Source organism: Gambusia affinis, linkage group LG19 (assembly GCF_019740435.1).
Source record: "Gambusia affinis linkage group LG19, SWU_Gaff_1.0, whole genome shotgun sequence".
NCBI lineage: Eukaryota > Metazoa > Chordata > Actinopteri > Cyprinodontiformes > Poeciliidae > Gambusia > Gambusia affinis.
Window position 1 is genome coordinate 12,230,893 of NC_057886.1, and position 18,620 is coordinate 12,249,512.

The 18,620-nt window shown below is 37.5% G+C and overlaps 2 protein-coding genes and 1 long non-coding RNA gene across 7 annotated transcripts in view; 1 reads left to right on the forward strand and 2 right to left on the reverse strand.

The window, feature by feature from the left end:
* Positions 1–1,072, reverse strand: part of cep112 (centrosomal protein 112) — a 107,693-nt gene extending 106,621 nt beyond the window's left edge. Inside the window, exons 1-2 of one of the 4 annotated variants that reach the window (XM_044099957.1) lie at positions 976–1,072; positions 488–593 (exon numbers count right to left, since the gene is read on the reverse strand). In XM_044099957.1, the coding sequence (XP_043955892.1) occupies positions 488–587 (100 nt within the window). In that variant the 5' untranslated portion in view covers positions 588–593; positions 976–1,072. Of the gene's footprint in view, positions 1–487; positions 784–959 lie in introns of those variants that run through there. The other 3 variants (XM_044099956.1, XM_044099958.1, XM_044099959.1) reach the window with 3 other exon arrangements.
* Positions 1,073–1,579: 507 nt separating this feature from the next.
* The window catches only part of prkcab (protein kinase C, alpha, b), a 102,649-nt gene continuing 85,608 nt past the window's right edge, over positions 1,580–18,620 (forward strand). Inside the window, exons 1-2 of one of the 2 annotated variants that reach the window (XM_044101377.1) lie at positions 1,580–3,243; positions 3,384–3,415. In XM_044101377.1, coding sequence (XP_043957312.1) covers positions 3,077–3,243; positions 3,384–3,415 — 199 coding nt within the window. In that variant the 5' untranslated portion in view covers positions 1,580–3,076. The remainder of the gene's footprint in view (positions 3,244–3,383; positions 3,416–18,620) is intronic. The other variant, XM_044101378.1, reaches the window with a different exon arrangement.
* Positions 3,498–5,104, reverse strand: LOC122822577. Its single transcript, XR_006369165.1, has 4 exons — positions 4,860–5,104; positions 4,731–4,784; positions 3,635–4,632; positions 3,498–3,558 (listed from the first exon to the last, which is right to left on the reverse strand). It is a non-coding gene; the product is annotated as an uncharacterized LOC122822577 (long non-coding RNA).

Genomic DNA, 18,620 nt, shown 5'->3' on the forward strand with positions numbered 1-18,620 from the left:
TAACTGCTTTCGAACTATATGCTAAAAAAGTATAACAGAAAAGGTCGAGATCCCAGTTATTTGCATCTGGAGTGCACTTCCTCTTACATATCCCAGTAACAAAAACGTAAACATTTTATAACATATAAATGCTACATCGCTTCACAGTCTACTTGTAGGTCATGTTATGTCTGTGTTTTCAAGTTTAACAGTTATTAATTTTCAAGTCAGACATGAATGTGATCTAAATATTTGGATTTGGAAAGAGTCTGTGACTAACAGTAGTCCTGTCAACTGATTCTGCCATCTATGGGTCTGTGTAGATCTCCACAACTCTTCCAGAGTTACCCTAATCCTGTAGAGAGCTTCTCTGATAAAAAAAAAAAGATCCCCTTGTAGCCGTTATGTGACAAAATGTGTATAAATATTTTTACCAGACACTGTGAGTGCACTATGATGTGCTTTCTTCTGTTGCATCTCAATTCGTGCTGCTGTGATGAAATCTCACCTGTTTTGCTGGGATGCTTGAGAACATACGGTTTCATGTCTAGCAGAATGTGGTCAAACTCGGAGTCTAGCTTCTCCCACAACTCTTCTTGTTTGCTCATAGTGACCTGAAAGGATTATTTTGAGTGACCAGAATACGAAATTAAAGAACGTTAAGACAGATTCACATCCCTGTTGAAAACCTGTCTCCACGATAAACATCCACCTGAAGCTCGGGTGTGGCAATTTACTTATCTCCAAAGCAAACGGTCTGCGTGTGAGACATGGGAACGTATTGTGTTGCCATGACAACTCACTACAGTATGCGCAACTATGATCTGTTTAGAGGTATTAGCTTTAATGTTAGCCGAGCAAAAGCCTAGCACCCTTGCTAGTCTTCGCTCCTTATTGTAACGATTAGCCTCTCGCTTTCTATGGTAACCCATTTAGGTTTTGAAACGTACTACAACGTGTACGAAAACATAACCTCTTACTTTAAAGGGAGATTAACTTGAATGCAATTTTCGCCGCTCAAACGGCTTCAAACTCCCAACCTCACTTTACGACACATCCGTTTCCGCGGAGACAATTTCTCCCTCTTTCCAACAGAGGTCCCCGTTTTGCAGCAGTGTAATGTCTGACTAATTTTTCCTTTAGCTTTTGTTAGTTCAGATTTAAAGTTAGCAGACCATGTTTAGTACATAAGATATGGAACCCCGTTTCCAACACTCTGATAAAAAAAATAAATCATCATGAGATGGTTATCTCAATATAATGAGAAACTATCATATTGTATCTCAATAAGTTTATTTATTGAGATAATCAGGATATCTTTAAGCAGAGTGGCAGAAACCTTTTAAACTTTTTTAGTTCTAGCGTGTGAAAATTAATATTCTGCGTGGTTGAAATGTTTGCTACCTTATGGATGTGTCTTTTGTGTCAGCCATATTTTGTTCCTGCTAAAGAGGAGGCCGGGCTTAAGTCCAAGTTTTTTATAGTAAGTGCAGTGATAAGAACTGGAATTTGATTGGTTGAAGATTAAAGTAATTAAAATACAATAACTTGTAAATTGTGCATTTTTCCATACCGAGGATATCTACTTCATATTTTGATAAATTGCTAGTGTTTACATTGTTCATGAGGCTCCAGTCATCCACTAGCCAATGACACTATGAGTCAACGACTTCTAAGGCCTGGTGGTAAACTGTTCAATTTGAATAGAGGCAAAAGTGACCTCCCGCAAAAAGACAAGTAGTGATGTCAAAGCAATATAGAAATCTTTCCACCTACACACCTGTTGTAGCTGACCAAACAGAGGAATTGAGAAGTTGAAAAGTAAAGAAATTCTTTTGTGGCAAACAAACACACATTAAAGATCCCTTATGTTCACAATTACAAACAAGAACTCAAATATCCACAGCAACAAAATATACCACAAAGGTTTAGAAGCCATGGCTTTTGACCGAAAAGCAGCTTCGCTTGCTTCTCAGATGCTAGACAATGCAAGCAGAGAAAGACTCCAGAATAACCTCTGCTGCTCTGCTTAATATACCCTTTGATTCCTACAAAGACCACTCATAGAGCAGTTAGTGTGATTGTTTAACACCATTTAAAAATGTCCTACTGTTTCTACCAATTTCTCTCGCTGTTATTGGTGACACTTCCATCAAGCCATTTCAGTTACAATTTTTTATTTTATTTTTTGTTACCAAATGCCAACAAAAATGAATACCAGTCACAATGATGGAAGAGAAATTTACAAAAAAAATCAAGTAATTTGATTTAAAAATGTAAACCCAATATGGTTGAATGACATGATAATTCATAGAAGATGTGAAAGAAAGCTTCAGGCTTTTTAGTTGCATTTAATTCAAAAAATACTTATCAATCCCACACGTAAACTCACCGTATCATAACAATGCCCATACTCTGCTTACGTCTTGAATTGACTTAAGTACATTTTATTTTTTTTAAATGAATCCAATTAATGTACACTTTATTTTGAAGCTGTAGTTTTGTATCATGTCCACACGAAGGCGCACAACAACTGTAGGTTAAATCAGTTCTGATATGGGGAGGCGACGCCTTTAAGAGCTACTCGTATTTTAATTCCTAAAGGTCCTTCCGAATTGATTTCTAGTTATTTTAAAGTGTATAGTTTCGTCAGGAAAATGGCAAATTGAGCTGAGTTAAAGTCTGAAAAACAAAAATGTACACTGCAAGAATAAACCGAATTTATGAACACGTGGTGCATTTTAACACCAACTTGCTGAAAAACATTAAAGGCTTTTGTATTATGCAGACCTTAATTAATGTACCCATCCGGATGTCACTACTTTACATTGAGTCTTTCCTCCCATTACAATAGGCAAAAGCTCCATTGATGTGGCTTTCAAGTTTAAGTAAAGTGCATGCGTTTTCATGAGTGAACGTGAAATATTCTCACGCAAGCTACGTAAACGCAGGCTGCTCCTCTCCAGCGTCACTTTGAATGAAAGGGAGCGCTCAGCTGAAGCGCAGTCAGAGGAGAGCGCCACACGTCAGGAGCATCACCGACAGCAGTCGGTACTAGTAAAGTTGTGGCTTTTTAAACTTTATTCACTCCCCCGCAATGGCTGAGCATCTTCTACATTACAATGACTCGGCGGGGGTTGGGAACAGATTTGCCCGTAAAGGAGCCTTGAGACAGAAAAATGTGCATGAAGTGAAGAACCACAAGTTTACTGCGAGATTTTTCAAGCAACCAACGTTCTGCAGCCACTGCACAGATTTCATATGGTGAGTTGTTTTTTTTAAATACGAGTCACTACATAGTCAGACGTCTGTGAATTTAAAGCTTATCATTTTGGTTTAGCCAGTGTAAGAGTTCATCTTAAAGCGTTGTTCATCTTCCACAACCTTATTTTGTCTCGTTGCAGGGGATTTGGGAAACAAGGATTCCAATGCCAAGGTAGGGCATTTTTGCAAAATTTTCCTGTTCGTGGGTTTTTAAATAGTCCCTCTGTGCCATTGATAGGTTCATGAAAGGAGACTGAACTTGCTAAAAGTTTTATTTTTCCCCTACAAATGAAGACTTCTCAAAGGCAGGCCAGTCTGGAGAGAAAAAGTAGACATTAGTTCACTTGTGAAATGCTGTACAGTTACAGCAACACTAGAACACAAGACATACCTTGGCACTTAGATTTTGCAAGAGCAGTCTTTCTGCACCGTTCCCCTCAAGACCTTCATACTCTTGCCATATTTCCCCTTTGCCACCTTGTAGTCTGGTGTGTAGGTAGTTTTGGATTCAAGAAGCTTTTGGCACTGGTAGCCATTCTTGGACTGAATGATGAAGCTTTTACGATGTGTCAGAGGTCTGGGTGGCTCAGGGGCTTTTGGGAGAGATCCAACTCTAGGAGCCATATAGTTGTATGTGAAGTTGGGCTGGAGCGACGTACGGTTTTGGAAACCAGGCATCAGTATGAGGAAAGCCAAGCCAGTTTGGGAGAGCTGAGTTAAGTGAAATATCAATTTAATTACCATGGCCAAACCACTCTGGTGTACTCCAAGCTAAACTTTGAGGTTTGGAAATTTCAGGTTCACATTGCTGAGATGGTTTTCTTTGACTGGGAATATAGCTAGGTAAAACCTCTACCATATTTGAACCCTGGTAGGAAGAAGCAGTACGTAGAAATCCAGGACCTATATCATTAGAGTCCGCCTCTTGGTGAGTAGAACCAGTTACCGGTTCACCCACTCCTTCTCTGCTAGGAGGCAGATGCTGCAAAGACTCAGAAGTTGTAGTCTCACTAAGGCTGGGAGGGGCAGGCTTTCTGATTTCATGGACAGCTAGATGTGTTGACAGCTTAATAATCAAGGATGGGCTGAGTTTGATCTACCTGCCAGATTGCAGAGGAAATGCGATTGGCTCAAAGACATTTGACTCCCATTGTCTAGAAGTGCCATGAACACTTCTCTCCACAGTAGCATGTGGTCTCACAACCATATTTTGGTTGACTGAAAATTTCAAGGTCTGTGCTGCTGGAGATTTCTTGTATTCTTCGTTTACAATTCTGGACAGCTCGTTACTCAACAGCTCTCCTTCCCCTTCATCCAAGGACAGAGAGTCTGAGAAGTCATTTACATCCACAAGGTTTATCTTGTCATGAGTTTAGCGGTATATGGTCCCTGAAATAAATAAATATATATATATAAATACACATACACACACAAAATGTAATACATTGTACATGTAAAAGTTTTAACAAGGTTGAGTAAAGGCTTACCTTGCCCTTCAATAAAGGCTACTGCTGTCCAACAGCAAAGAAATCCAGGGAACCCTGCAACAGGAAAACAGTAAGCTAAGCAAATTGTCACTGATACAAACACTGAACATAATTGGTAAAGAAATATACCACAAAAGGAGTCCAAGAGCCATGACTTCTGATTGAGAACAGCACTAAAGACTTCACAGGTGCTGGCAACACGCAGACTGGAATTGGACTTGAGAGGACTCACTGTCTTGTAGCTTACAACTTTCTGTCTACATTTTATTTATGCTCCCCAATTTGTTGCTGGTAATGGCCACTTCCAGCTGCAGGTCATTGAGCAATTAGTGTTTATTGTTCAGAGGTGTGGCAGCTGAGCACCGCCACCCTCTGACTCATTGTGAGAACTGTAAACATTACACATGACCTCATGCTGATGCCATAAGCATACAATAATTTGATACGTTGACTGGCAGAAAGGCTTTTCACTCAATAGATGATAGATTTTATCCTTTACTTGCCACATGTTCCCAGATATCTGTCCAGTTATATTTGCAACAAAGCAACCAGTCTTCTATTGCATTGCACAATCATATTGCAGCAAGAAGTCATTGCTTTACCACTGCACAATTTCTTTCTTCCAGACAGATCTTCTTGTTTAATTTTTATGGTTCAACAATATGTTGTGACAATATATTCAAAGCCTTCCTTGATGTTTCAAAGGTTGGTGTTAAAGAAGTGTTCATGCAAAAGTAACTCCATTGAACCCTGATGTATCTTGAGCTTTTGAAGTTTTTTTTGTTCTTATAGACTGCATGCATAAAAGATCATTTGTAGGAAAAACACATAGTAAGTGCCTGATATTTTATAATCTGCCATAACAAGTTCTGTATTTGTTGGCAAACTCGCAAAACCATTTAGAGGCAAGAGACAATGTTGTTATAGAGTATTAGAATACACCGTTGAGAAATTTGTTTCTTTGTGTATCTCATTAAATTGAAATATCATCAAAAATAATTTATTGCAGTATTTCAGTTCAAAACTTAAACTTGTGTTAATTTCTGTTAATCCTGCCTTTTTTGATACATAAATGGCAGCCTACTGAAAAGTACGTACATGTACTGGATATTATATGGTCTCAATATTTGTTTAGGGATTCTTTTGCATGAATTACTATGTCAATGCAAAGTGGCAGGCCAATGCATGGACTTTGGTCTTAAAAATAAAACTTGAACCAACACCAGCTTCCCTCATCAAATTATCATTGACTGTGAAAATTTCACACAATACCTCAAGCAGCTTGAATTATGTACCTCTCCGCTCTTCCTCCAAAGTCTGGGACATTAATTTCAAAAGGAAATCCAAAATTTACTTTACTTTACATCTGAAAAGAGGGTTTTGGATCACTGAGTGACAACCCAGTTCTTGTTAGCCCAAATAAGACACGTCTAACAATTGTGTCTGGTTTGGGAGTGTGTGTGGTGGTTCTCTCAAACTGGTTTTGATTTAAAATCTTCTAAAGGCGTCATTCATCTCTGTTGTTCAAGTACCATTTTCAACTGCAGCTTTTCCTTCTTCTCAACTTTCTATGAATATTTTTGGGTGCAACTCTTGTTGAACAGGGAGCATCTCTAGGTTTGTACCGTATATGATATTGTTCCACTTTTTTGAGTTGAGTTAGTGAAATACATTTTGCTTTTGGTAAAATTTATTTCTTTTTAGATGCACCTGCAAATCTTTATGTCTGACTCTATGTTAATGCTTACTGAAACTAGTTGACTTATATTGCAACAAAGTCTTATATGGAACAATGTAAAGTTAAATACTTATGATTCAGCAGCATCGGTTGTTATAGTGATTCTAGGGACCATGTTGTAGTGGGTGACAATGTGCGAGACTCGGCTCCTATGCAGATTATTTAAGAGTTTTGTAGGAAGACATTCTGCCTCTGGTTTCCTGCTGTGCATTGAAAGCTTAACATCACTTCTACTGTTCAGTTATGAGTTCCAGATCAATGTTTAAGTAGAATTAAGTTGTAGGAATGTTTTTTTTATTATAATTATTAACAAAGGGAATTGTGGGGGTGGAGGACAGAGCTCTTGCAGTTTTTCTATTATCTGGAATATGTATTCATATTGTACAGGACCTTGGAATACAGTCACTTTTTGGCTGTGGGATGATCTGCTGTGGAGAATCAGCATCAGTGACACATCCTGTCATCTGGACATGCTGAGTTATATACTACAAACTAATATTATTTAGACGTCACCACTATTCCTTCATGCTGCACCCACAAGTGCTTTTTAGTTTCTATTTTCAGTCTTGTGTGTTTTTCATTCAAACTTGTTTTTGTGACTCATGCAGTTATTGTGTCAAAAAAGATTTTTTTTTTTTTTTGCTGAAAGTTGAAGATAATAGTTTTTTTCCCCCCACATGGTTTAATAGCCAATTTTTATTTCATCTGCTTAACTTTGATTTCACCATGGAATCCCATTGAATACTTTTTCTGGGTCCTCTTATTTCTTCCTAAAACAGTCCGAGGGGAGCTGGATTTCTTTTAGATTTTCTAATTTGATAATTTTGCAAAATCATGCTTAATTATCCAACAACACATTGTAACAGGGTATTACAAATATTATATTAATTTTTAAAGTCTATATTACATTAAATATCTAAAGAAGTCATGTTTTTGGGTAAAGTCCTAAATTTTTATGTTTTTAAATAGATTTGTTTTATTTTTGGTGATTGTTTGCAGTAAAATGTACTGAATATGAATCTTGTGGACTTTCTGTTGTATTTGCATGTCCTTATGGTGCATAGATGGATATTCTTAGCATAATTTAATTTGATAATTTGACTGTCATGTCAAATGTGACTGACTCAGATTCTATTTTATGTTCTACTGTGTTTCTTTATTCTAATGTTTTTAGCTTTATGGTTAATAAATATGTTTATGTATGTTGTTCGCAAAAATAAAATAATAGTATAGCTATAAAAGAGAGGTTGTCTTTCCATCTTGCTCAATTTAGCACTGTTTAAAAATAAAAAATAACAGTTTTGCTAGTAAAAACCATTACCCATTCGGACACCTAATTTAAAATCTGAGACATTTTGATCATTATTATTGTTCCAAAGCAGCTAGGATTATATCAGCATGTATGAAAAGTATACATCCTCTACTTTATGTCAGGTCACTCAAAGAGATTGAATGTCTGTGTCTCAGAGTTAGATCACTTGTCAGCATGGCGGATGCTTGGCTCCTTCCCCCTTGCCTCCTCCTGCTCCTTCCCAGTCTTTGAAGTTGAGTTTCTGTGGAAAATGACTGTGCCATCTGGAGAGTTGAGAACCCATTGCTGCGAGGAGAGTCCCGTGTCTGGACACAAGAAAGAAAGTCAAGAGACGGTGGTGAGAGAGGCAGTTGGAGGAAGCAAAGGACGAAGGAGTAATAGTATAAAGACTGGAAAGAAGCAGGGAAATGTGAAGGCATAGGTGAGAGACTAAACACTGGAGGATTTTGCAGTTGTATGGGTGGAAGTGTGAAGTTAAAGAGATTATGATGTCAAAAATGGGCTTTTACACATTTTGGCTTCTTGATGCCAAGCTTTGGCAGAGATGAAGCAAACAGTGTGACTACTGAGAGCAGTGAGAGGATAACTGAATGAAACTGGTTTATACAGTAGTTTGTCTGGCCAGTTAAATGTGACTTCAGTACATATTAAATTTGGTGCAATGAAGTCAGACAATAATTTTGAATCAGGCTTGCAGTGTGGGTGGGGTGGGAGTTTGGGGGGTTAATAGGGAGATTCAAAGAGATGTGGAGTATTAGTTTTCTGTTATACATGTCTCTGTTAGTTAGGCGGTGTGTCAAACTATTTGATTTGTTAATGATGGATGATAGTTATGGTGTGCTCACACCAGTCCTTAGATCTGCTTGTTTAGTTCGGACCAAAATCAGACTTTATTTACTTTGTTTGGTGCCGTTTACTTTCACACTGTGCTTTTTTGCAAACAAACTATAATTTGTAAACAATTCAAAACTCTGATCAGTTTAGGGAGGACTAAATGTGTCAGGTGTGACTATGCCCTTAGATGCACAGACTAAACTACAAACAGGAGGAGTTTGATTGCCAACAAACATAGATGAGAGTTGTTTTTACCGAATATTAATCAGGGTTATCAAAGAGGTTTAATACAAATACATACCGCATTTTTCATATTTGAATTGGTCAAAACAGAAAACTAGGTACAACTCTAATAAAATTTCTGAGGATTGCAGTTGTAATATGGCAAAATATGAATCCTTTTTAACTGATGCAGTTAACACAAGTAGATTTACTAAAGGGCATTGGACAAGCATAGATAATTTAATGATTGGAGACCAGTCCTTTTCCTTCCTTCTATTGTTTTCTGTCTCCATGCAGCTCTGTGCTTCCATGGAGACACCTCTGGTGCTACAATCAGACCTAGTTTTTGTTGCGTTGTCTGAAAACCATTCACATACCTACTCTTGTTTCCAATCCAGTGCCTTTATCTGCTCATCATTAGGTGTTAATTATTGTGTAGTTATCACTTGCACAGATGTGCAATGACGTGTAGTTTACTCTATTTCAACTCGGGGCATTTATCAACGCTGTGGGCGATATTAGCTTGCATGTGTGCTGACGTGTCTGTGGTGAAAACTGTCACCGAACCTTAATGGCAGCGTAGGTGTGGAGCCAATCACTCAGTGCACCTCATTAACCAATCAAAGAACAGAAACAGTTGAAACAGGGCGAGAGCAACTCCTGAGAGGTAGTCCCAAACAATCAACGTCTAACTACATTAGGAGCTGGCGCTCACTTGGGCTGTTGTAGTGATTTGCTGTGCTCTAAAACAAGCGTAAAGATGTCTTAATGAGTGGGGCCTTTTTCATGGAGATATGATTTAACATAAATATTATCTTTTTTCTGACGGTAAGTTGATTCAGAATTAGTTAGGAATTAACAAAAACAAAACCATTGTCTCAGCATTCAAGTAGCTAAAATCTATTATCCCAGTGTTTTCAATGCCTCAGTGTGAACAAAAAAAGATATAAAAATACCTCTTAAGTCTTGCCAGGTACTCTTTCAGTATTGAGTAAAATCAACAGCCTTCTTCCTCCTCAAAATAGAGAAGTAAATTTAACCGTCTAACTGGTATAAATTGGTGTAAGTCGGGTTCTCCTCAGTAAATGTGTCTTTCTAGCATGTCCCCCCCCTCTCCTCTTTTCTCCCCACTTTCAGTCCCTCAGCCTTTCCTTTCCTTTTACTCCTTGCTTGGGTACTGTAGCAACAAAGTGGGCCATTTCCATTTTGTTATCATGGCAACAGTTCATCTGGGCTGTGTCAGGTTGTGTTTTATGAGATCTATTCCACTCCCCTTGGTTACCCTGTGGTGGTCTTCATCTCTCTTAATTATATTGCATCTTCACTCAGTTAAAGCTACAGTAGGCTACTTATATATAAATATGTTTTTCACATATTTATTAAAACTGTTACTATGCCCAGACATTGCAATATAAAACTGATCATCTAAGAAGAAAACCATCTCTCTGATCCTCTTACCATCTTCAGAAAACACATTTTTTACTCAGAAACAACAAGTCAGAGGCAGGAGGAGAGTCTTAGCAGTGTCAGTCGTGCTTGTGTAAGTACTGCTCACACCCAACCCCCACACAGCACATACAAGCTATGATAATGGTGGATAAACAGCCAAAATAAAAGATACAGGAAAATTATATGCCATTATTGGCCATGCTTACTAGCCTCCACATTTACGGCAAGCTCCACTGTGAGTATTTCATCCAGATTTATTAATATTTTACTTGCTTATTTAAGTAATTTCATGTAAAAAGTGAAAATCTTCTGTTACAGATATTGATTATACAGTCATAAATGTCAAGTATTTATACATGCAATCTTTGTTTCTTACAATATACTGCTAGTTAAAAAAATCTATTACTTCAATAGGAACATTTATTTTAATTAATGAATGTCAGGCTGTACATTCAATACTTGAGCAAGGCCACTTTTGCATGAATTACTGTATCAATTGTATGTAGGGGCAATTAGCCTGTGGCTCTGCTGAGTTGTTAAACACAGATGCCATAATGTGATATTTTTCTGTGTAGTTTGACTGTGAGATAAACTGTTTGTAAAAAAAAATATAAAGAAAAACAAAAGATTTTATATCTTAGGATGTATCAGATTGTGAAGACTTGTTTTGCCTGCACCGTTCTTTGGGCAACCCCACAGAGTTTTTGTCACAATTAGTTCTAAAAGTTGAAGTTCTTCCCATCAAGACGTTCTTGTGGAGCTTGAAACTTGATACTGATTAATAAAATTGTCCATAATGCTGTGGAATAATTTTGCACTCTCCTCTTGACTAATACATTTGTTTTATGGGATAATTTTGATCCTTTGTAACTGCTCTGCAACATACTACTGTAGCAAAATGGAATGTAATGTAAATGTAAATGGCATTTAAAAAAGGATGGCTGAAGTTTATTCAAGTTCATCTGATTCTCTATAATTAAAACCAAGTGTGAACTCAAGAAGACTGAGTGCTAAAATTTAACCAAAAAGTGCTTCAACGTATTAGTTGCATGTTATACTCACTTGCAATTTGTGTGTGCATTTTGAGAGCCTTTGCACTTAATATTGAAATTGTTGAAGAAACTAAATTTGTAGTATACGTAGCTACAATATATAATTATTAAAATGAACAAAAATAAACAGCTCTCCTAAAGTAGGTAATCAATAAAGCCATAATGTATTTATCAAGTATTGTGTTTGGTCTTCATTCTTTGCCGTTTTCTTGTTTTTTAAAGGTTTATTTCTTAGCAACTTCAATTCCAACCTCAAATTGCACGATGATGTCATGGTCGCATAGAAGAAGAAGAAAATTGCTAAAAGAAACCCAAAACAAAATCTAAAGTAAAACTTAAAAAACAGTTTCTATCTTTTAAATAAATACAAGGAAGTAGAGGAACATATAAATAAACTAAGGGGTAATTTGAAAGGTTTTAAGCAACACTTTAAAAGCATTGTGCTTGTCTGTCTCTTAATCATTTATTGTCTTTGTCCATCAGAATTCTAAATGTTGATGTTTGTGACAAACTGCATAATATTTTCCCATCATCAGTCGCTACTGTTAACTTTCCTTTTGCCAGATTTGCCACTGCAGTGTGCCATTGTTACCATGGTGACATTCCCCGGCCCTCACTCTGCCAAATATTTGCCAGCAACAGCCCCAGGCAAACACTCCTCCTTTAAGGACCGCTTCCACCGAGTAATCCCCAAATGATGATCCAACATGGAAGCGTGGCATCACATCCTCAGCTTCCATTTACACAAACAAAATGCTCCTCAATAGCTGTGACAATGCTATTGTTAGCCTGTCTGGGTGGATGTATTGTGCTCCCTTAAGACAACGACAATCAAGCCCTGAACGAGGCAGACCTGCAGCACTTGCAGATCCCACCCAGGCACAAAAGAAACCCCTCAGCAGATGCATTGTGAGCTCATTTTGAAACCAGTTCATCCTTGAATCGCTTCGGCGCTGACCATTGAAAGTGCAATATTTTTCTTTCAGCAGACTGTCTTAGCAGACCAAGTCACAGTGTTGCGCTTGTGTAACGCAGTGTCATCTGGTGACATTAAAAAGGGGTCTCTTTGGAGGCTCGGCGGCATTACTCAGCCGAGAGTGGGTAGTTAATTGTCAGGGAGCTGCCTGTGTGTTTTTGCTGAGACACAATGCCGTGTAATGTGATGACACATTCTGTTCCCTCGTAATCTCTGTTTTAAAAACACAAAGGCAAAAGAGCAGTTGTTGGAGGCCCCGGAAAGAGCAGTCTCACAGGAGGCCGATTTTAAACACATTTTGAGGAAATCTGTCAAAAATAAACAAATATACAAAATTAAAAAAAAAAACTTGTGCATGTGTTGCGTGCAAAATTAATATCACAGTATAAAAATGATAAAAGAGCACTTTACTTTTTTGTTTCCAAAATGGCTCAAAGTGGCATAGTAGAAATATGACAAGTTGCCTCTCAGCCTGTCACAGCCTGACAAACCTTTTCCTGAAGGATTGTATTTTTAGATGCTAACAGTGCTGCGATTTTTGCTCCCTTATGAAATTCTCCTGATTTTTCTTTTTTTTTTTTTTTGCCACATTTAATTTTCAGATCTTAAAAGAAATGTAAATTTTTGACAAACATAAAAAGAGATGCATTCAGGTCAGGGGTGTCAAGGGCTGGTGTCCTGCAACTTTTAGATGTGCCTCTGCTGCACCACACCTTAATAGAATAATTAGGTCATTAGCAGGGCTCTGGAGAACTTATCCACACAAAGAGAAGGTAATTAAGCCATTTCACTCCAGTGTTTTGTACCTGTGGCACATCTAAAAACTGCAGGACACCAGATCTTAAGGCCTGGAGTTTGACACCTGTGATAATTTATTAAAATAAAACCTGGCTTTTTATGTTCCCTGCTTTAGAATTGTTTTAGTTCAGCCAAATTGGAGGTTTTTCAAACATGGATGCTATATTTAAGTTCATGACCCAAAGTGACCCTGAGCTAAAGGTCATGAGTTCTTTAAGAGATAAATTTGTGTCTCCTTCAAATACACCAGGTTGTTATCCAAGTCTTGGCGCAACAAAACAAGCCCAGACTATAGCACTACTGTCTCTATACTCACTGTTCACGTTCTTTTTTTTCAAATGCTGTTTACGATTAACCCAGATGTAATGGGACACACCTACCAAAATGATAAACCTTTCACTTGGGGACCATCAAGATTATTTTGGTCAATGTGATATGGACCTTTGTGGCCTATTTGGTCTGCAATAATAAATGCCATTATCCCTTCCACTGACCTTAATGTTGGCAGGCAAACTCTGCTGTGTTTTTGTGATCTCCTAGATGACGTGATCTCATCCAACATACTCTTAGAGTAATTCTGCTTTGCCCGTTATTTTCTCCATTTGTAGATAATTTCTCTAATTGTGGTTCACTGGAGTCCCAAAGTCTTCTAAATGACTTTGAGATGTTTTTCACTTTTTTTCTTTTATGATTTCATTTGGATGGGCTTGATGTGTGTGTGTGTTTTTTTTATTTATTTTTTATTTTTTTATCATATTGCAGCTTTCTCATGCTGTCAGGCAAGTTCTATTGAAGTTACTTATTGATTCTACGGATCTGGCAGTAATCAGACCTCGGCCTGGTTGATTGGTTTGGAAATCTTTTTAACTTTAATACTTAAAAAGATTATTTGAATTGACTCAACTTGTCTTAGATTGTAAAATTAGTTTGATTTTAGCCATTTAAATGTGATAAAACACCGAAAAATGTCTGCGGGGACAAATACTTCTTCATTGCCCTGTAGGGTATAAGTTATTCTGCTGATAATTTTTTTTATTTTTATTTTTTTTAGTAGAACCTAACCAACATTCCGACTGACATTAGTCTGAGCACGGACTCCGATTCGCCTTTTCTGAAGATGACAGCATGCTGAACCCACCTTCATCCATAATAGATTAACACCAATGATTTATATAAAGGACACAATTAGAACATAACAGATGACCTATATTCCCGCCCCATTCGATGGTCGTGTAAATCTATAACGGTGTCACTCGGTCTCAGGCTTTAAGTGAGCCGATCAATACATCTAATGTGTATTTAAGAGCAACGTGCAGCTCTCAGCTGTCTTTTTCTTGACACAAAGACTCCTCCCAGGGGAATTATGCACAGACGTGCTCACTTCCACTCGTCGGGCCGCTCCAGCTGTGCTTAATGAATTTGGTGGTGATTACATCCACAGCTATTTCGGGAAAGGTTGAAGTCAGAAACATCCGTCTTGACCCACATAAGGTGAGCACGATGTGCATGCAGGAGGATTTCAGCCTCACTGGAATCTGGCAGTTTTTATGATTTGAAGGTGTTCAGGTGGGAAGCTTCACATGCTCTAGAAAAAATGAATATCAAAAGATGTGCCCCCTTCCTTTTAACAGTAAAGATCTTTTCTGAGTATTCAAGGAAAAAAATTAGTGCAGGATTCTTATTGATACCCCTGTGCTCAATAATAAGGAGGCAAACCTATTAATCATTTCTAAATGTTAAATAGGATGAATTTATGATAATCTTTAAAGAAAACCTTTGTTATGACATGTCGTTACCAGTATAGATACAGCACCTGGCAAAAATATTCCTTCTCCTTTGAACCTCATTGTTTAATATAACTACAAACCTCAGTAAATTTCCTCATTCTCTTGTACAGAACTGATAAAGCTGAATAGACTGTGTGAAGCGCATCTATGAATATAAACTTTAACTTTATACATTTTCAAACTGATTCAAATTAACACAGTACAATCTTATATATTGTACTGTGTTAATTATGCTCTCACTTTCTTTTTCCATCAGAAGAACCTGGCACTTTAGGTGCAGTCAATAACCAAATTTTGAGGATGCTGTGTAGAGGAGGTTCAATCTGAGAAAGGAGGTCTGAATAAGGTTCAAATTAAATGTGGACAAGAGGAAAAAGCTGCAGCGTATGTCTAAGGTGGACACATGGGACTTTCCCATCTTTTTGCTATTTTTGTGCAAGGACAAAGATGCATGGAGACAGAGCAGCAGGCGAGAGCGAGGGAGAGGCTGAGGATGAGGGAATGTGTGTTCCAGTTTTCTGAGGCGTGTGCACCTCCTTCCTGCTCCCACTGCGTGACGGCGTGTGTGTGTGTGTCTCGTGGTGTGTATGTGTGTTGTTCAGTTTGAGGGTCACCTGGTATGAGGCTGCCGCACAGCTCTTAGTCATCCTCTCACCTCGGTCTGTTTTTACCTGACGCCCCATCTGTCAACATATTTAACCCCGGGACACAGATTACTGACTGTAAACAAATTGAAGAATGCATATCTTTATTTATTTGCAGTAAAAACATGCAAATCTTTTAGATTGACTGAGGAGCAGCAAAAAGGAACTCATGTTCATTTTTGGATTTATTTTTATCTACTTACACTAGTTTTATGAAGCTTTTTGTTGTCTACTTTTGTCTCTTCAAATTTACAGACTTTTGTTCTGTGTCACCATGCAGACAACCACCAAATGGATGAATGAAGTTTAATTTGGTTTCATCTGCACTTCTGAAATTAATTCATGGACAGTTTAGTTTATTCCAATAGCCACCTTCCCTTGACCTCTCTGTCATCACGGCCGCTCAAATACTGATAAATCATATTCCTTTTTAGTATGATAAATGCATCAAAAATTTTTCTTTTTGTTGGTCTGTCAGCAGGTTTTTGATGCATTTTGGTTAGAGCTTTGTAAAAATTAGCTAATTGTTATGTGCTTTAAATTTAAATGTGACTAATTTTGCAATCCTTTAATTTTCTGTCAGGTTCAAAGCTTCTGTTTCTATCAAAGAACCCACAGGACATTTAGTTTTTTACATGTTATATGTTAATGTTGAATTAAAATATCCATCCATCCATTTTCTATACACCCTTTGTCCCTAATGGGGTCGGGAGGGTTGCTGGTGCCTATCCCCAGCTAACGTTCCGGGCGAGAGGCGGGGTTCACCCTGGACACGTCGCCAGTCTGTCGCAGTGAATTAAAACAAAGTTCACAAAAAATAAAGTTTATGCAAATTGAGGTTGTATGTATTATTATTGTGTGTACTAAATCAAAATTGGCAGCTTGGACCTCAAAGAGAATCACATTAGCCTATAAAAGCCCAACGTTGATTCAGTCCAACAGAGTCACATTCAGCAGATCTTTAATATCCCTATCAGGCCATTTGTATATCCACTCTGATGAATTAACTCATCCTAAACAAGCTGAGGGTGACAGTGGAGAGGAATCACTTCCTTTTAACTGCAAGAGAACCAGACTTGGTATCAGTAGCCGTTAGCCTCGACCAGTAGAGACACAGACAAACCCAGGAGAGCCTCATTTGAAAAATGAAAAAGAACATGAACCTTTTAAAAGGGCACTGACAGATTTACATGAAACCCAAAAGCTCTCACTGGGTAAACAGCAGAAAATACAAACGACAAAGTCAAAACTCTATTGTAATTCTCTGCGAACTAAAAGCAGCGTTATTTTTGGATATTTGAAGCCACTTACAAAATAAAATAAAATAAATCGGAAACAAAAATAGTAGATGCTTTAGCAGAAGAAGGACGCCGCATCTGTTAAAAACCTTTTTTTTACTTTTATCTCTTTTATTTAAACTATTAAGTAATTGTCTTAATGGTTTAAATTTATGCAGCACTTTGGAACACGATGTTCTTAATTTTGGCCATAATTTGCAGGTGGAAAAAAGCCCTTGAAAATATATTTTTTAAGTGGATTTAAAGGTCCTTCCAAATAGACAACACATATAGCATTTACTAGTATATATTATATGCATAAATATAATAGTACAGACTGACAATAACATAATTTGAAAAAACAATTCTATATAAAAACAACATACATATATTTTTATTCTCACAAATGTGGAAACCCTATGAGACCTATTCTCACCTGGCGGTTTCTTGCTGCAGCGGGTGTGAGGGAGGAGACATACTGTAAACCCTGGCTCCTAATTGAGGAGAGGTCAGAGTGGCGTCTCCTCCTCATCTTTCCCAGCCTCGCTGCTGGTCTTGGGGCAAATATAGCAACAGGCACCACAGGGGAGACTTAGCCTCTTGCAACCATGTTTTTTCAGGCTGCACGTCTCCTATGCGAAGGGATTTTATCCTTTGATGTGCAGCTTTGGAAACCCTGATGTCTGAGATGGACAATATGTACAATTATTGATTTTATTTAATACTTTATATATATAAAATATATTTGTATTCTGAGGTTGTATTTTCTAACTAGTCAGATTTCTCTTTTAAAAAAAAAGTACTTTTATTAATTAAAAAAAATCCACAGTTAAACCCAAAATTGTTCACAGTAGCACTAGATTTAGTCTTAAAGTAATGTTTTAACTTGACAGCACATTTCTTCTAATTGAAAAGAATATAAATAAGCATCAAAATACGACACTACAAGTGCATCTCTAAAAATTTGAATATCATGAGAAGCTTAATATTAATTTGGCATCCATTTCTATTGGGAAACTCATATATAGCCATATACGTACTAGTACACATTAAGACAGCAGGCAAATTCAACCCAAATCTAATTTGCATGACCATATGTGATCCACATCCAGCTTTTATATGGCAGTCTGAATGGCCCAGTTCTGATCTTTTCATATCTTTTCATATGTGCTACTAAATAGGATACATATCTGATTGTATTCAAAGTGTCTGGAGTCTGAACAGTGATGTTGCATTTTACCTGGCTTGTTAGTCATTGATTTGAGGCATACATCCTAATTTATCACCAGAAGATGCCAGACACTGTAAATCCCGATGTAAGCAATGACTGAAAATTATGAAAGAAGTCTGTGACAGTGAAGTGCATCCAATCACAATCCCACCACTTCTGGTTCTGACTACGTATCCAAACAGTCTTCTCTACAATAGCTGAAGTCAATGCTCCAAACCGTTAGGTGTGATTTATTTTCTCTTGCCTTCATTCCTTGTGACAATACTGTCAAAGAGTTGAAGCGCATGACAAAGATGAACACCCAGTGGTTCCTGGAGATAGTCACTAGCCTCCTCATAACCTTACAAGAATAAGCAGATGCAGACAATGGATAGCTAGGAATGTATTTTATAGAGTGGATATTTATCTTTTTAGTGAGGTTAATGGCGATTTTATGGATGTAGACCATTTTATTTAGACAGTGTAAAAGCATGTTCTCCTTTTAAGAATATAAAGGTCCCCAACCACTGATTTTGGTGGTTAAAAATTTTATTGTTTTTAAAATATTTATTGGATGACCATATGTATCCA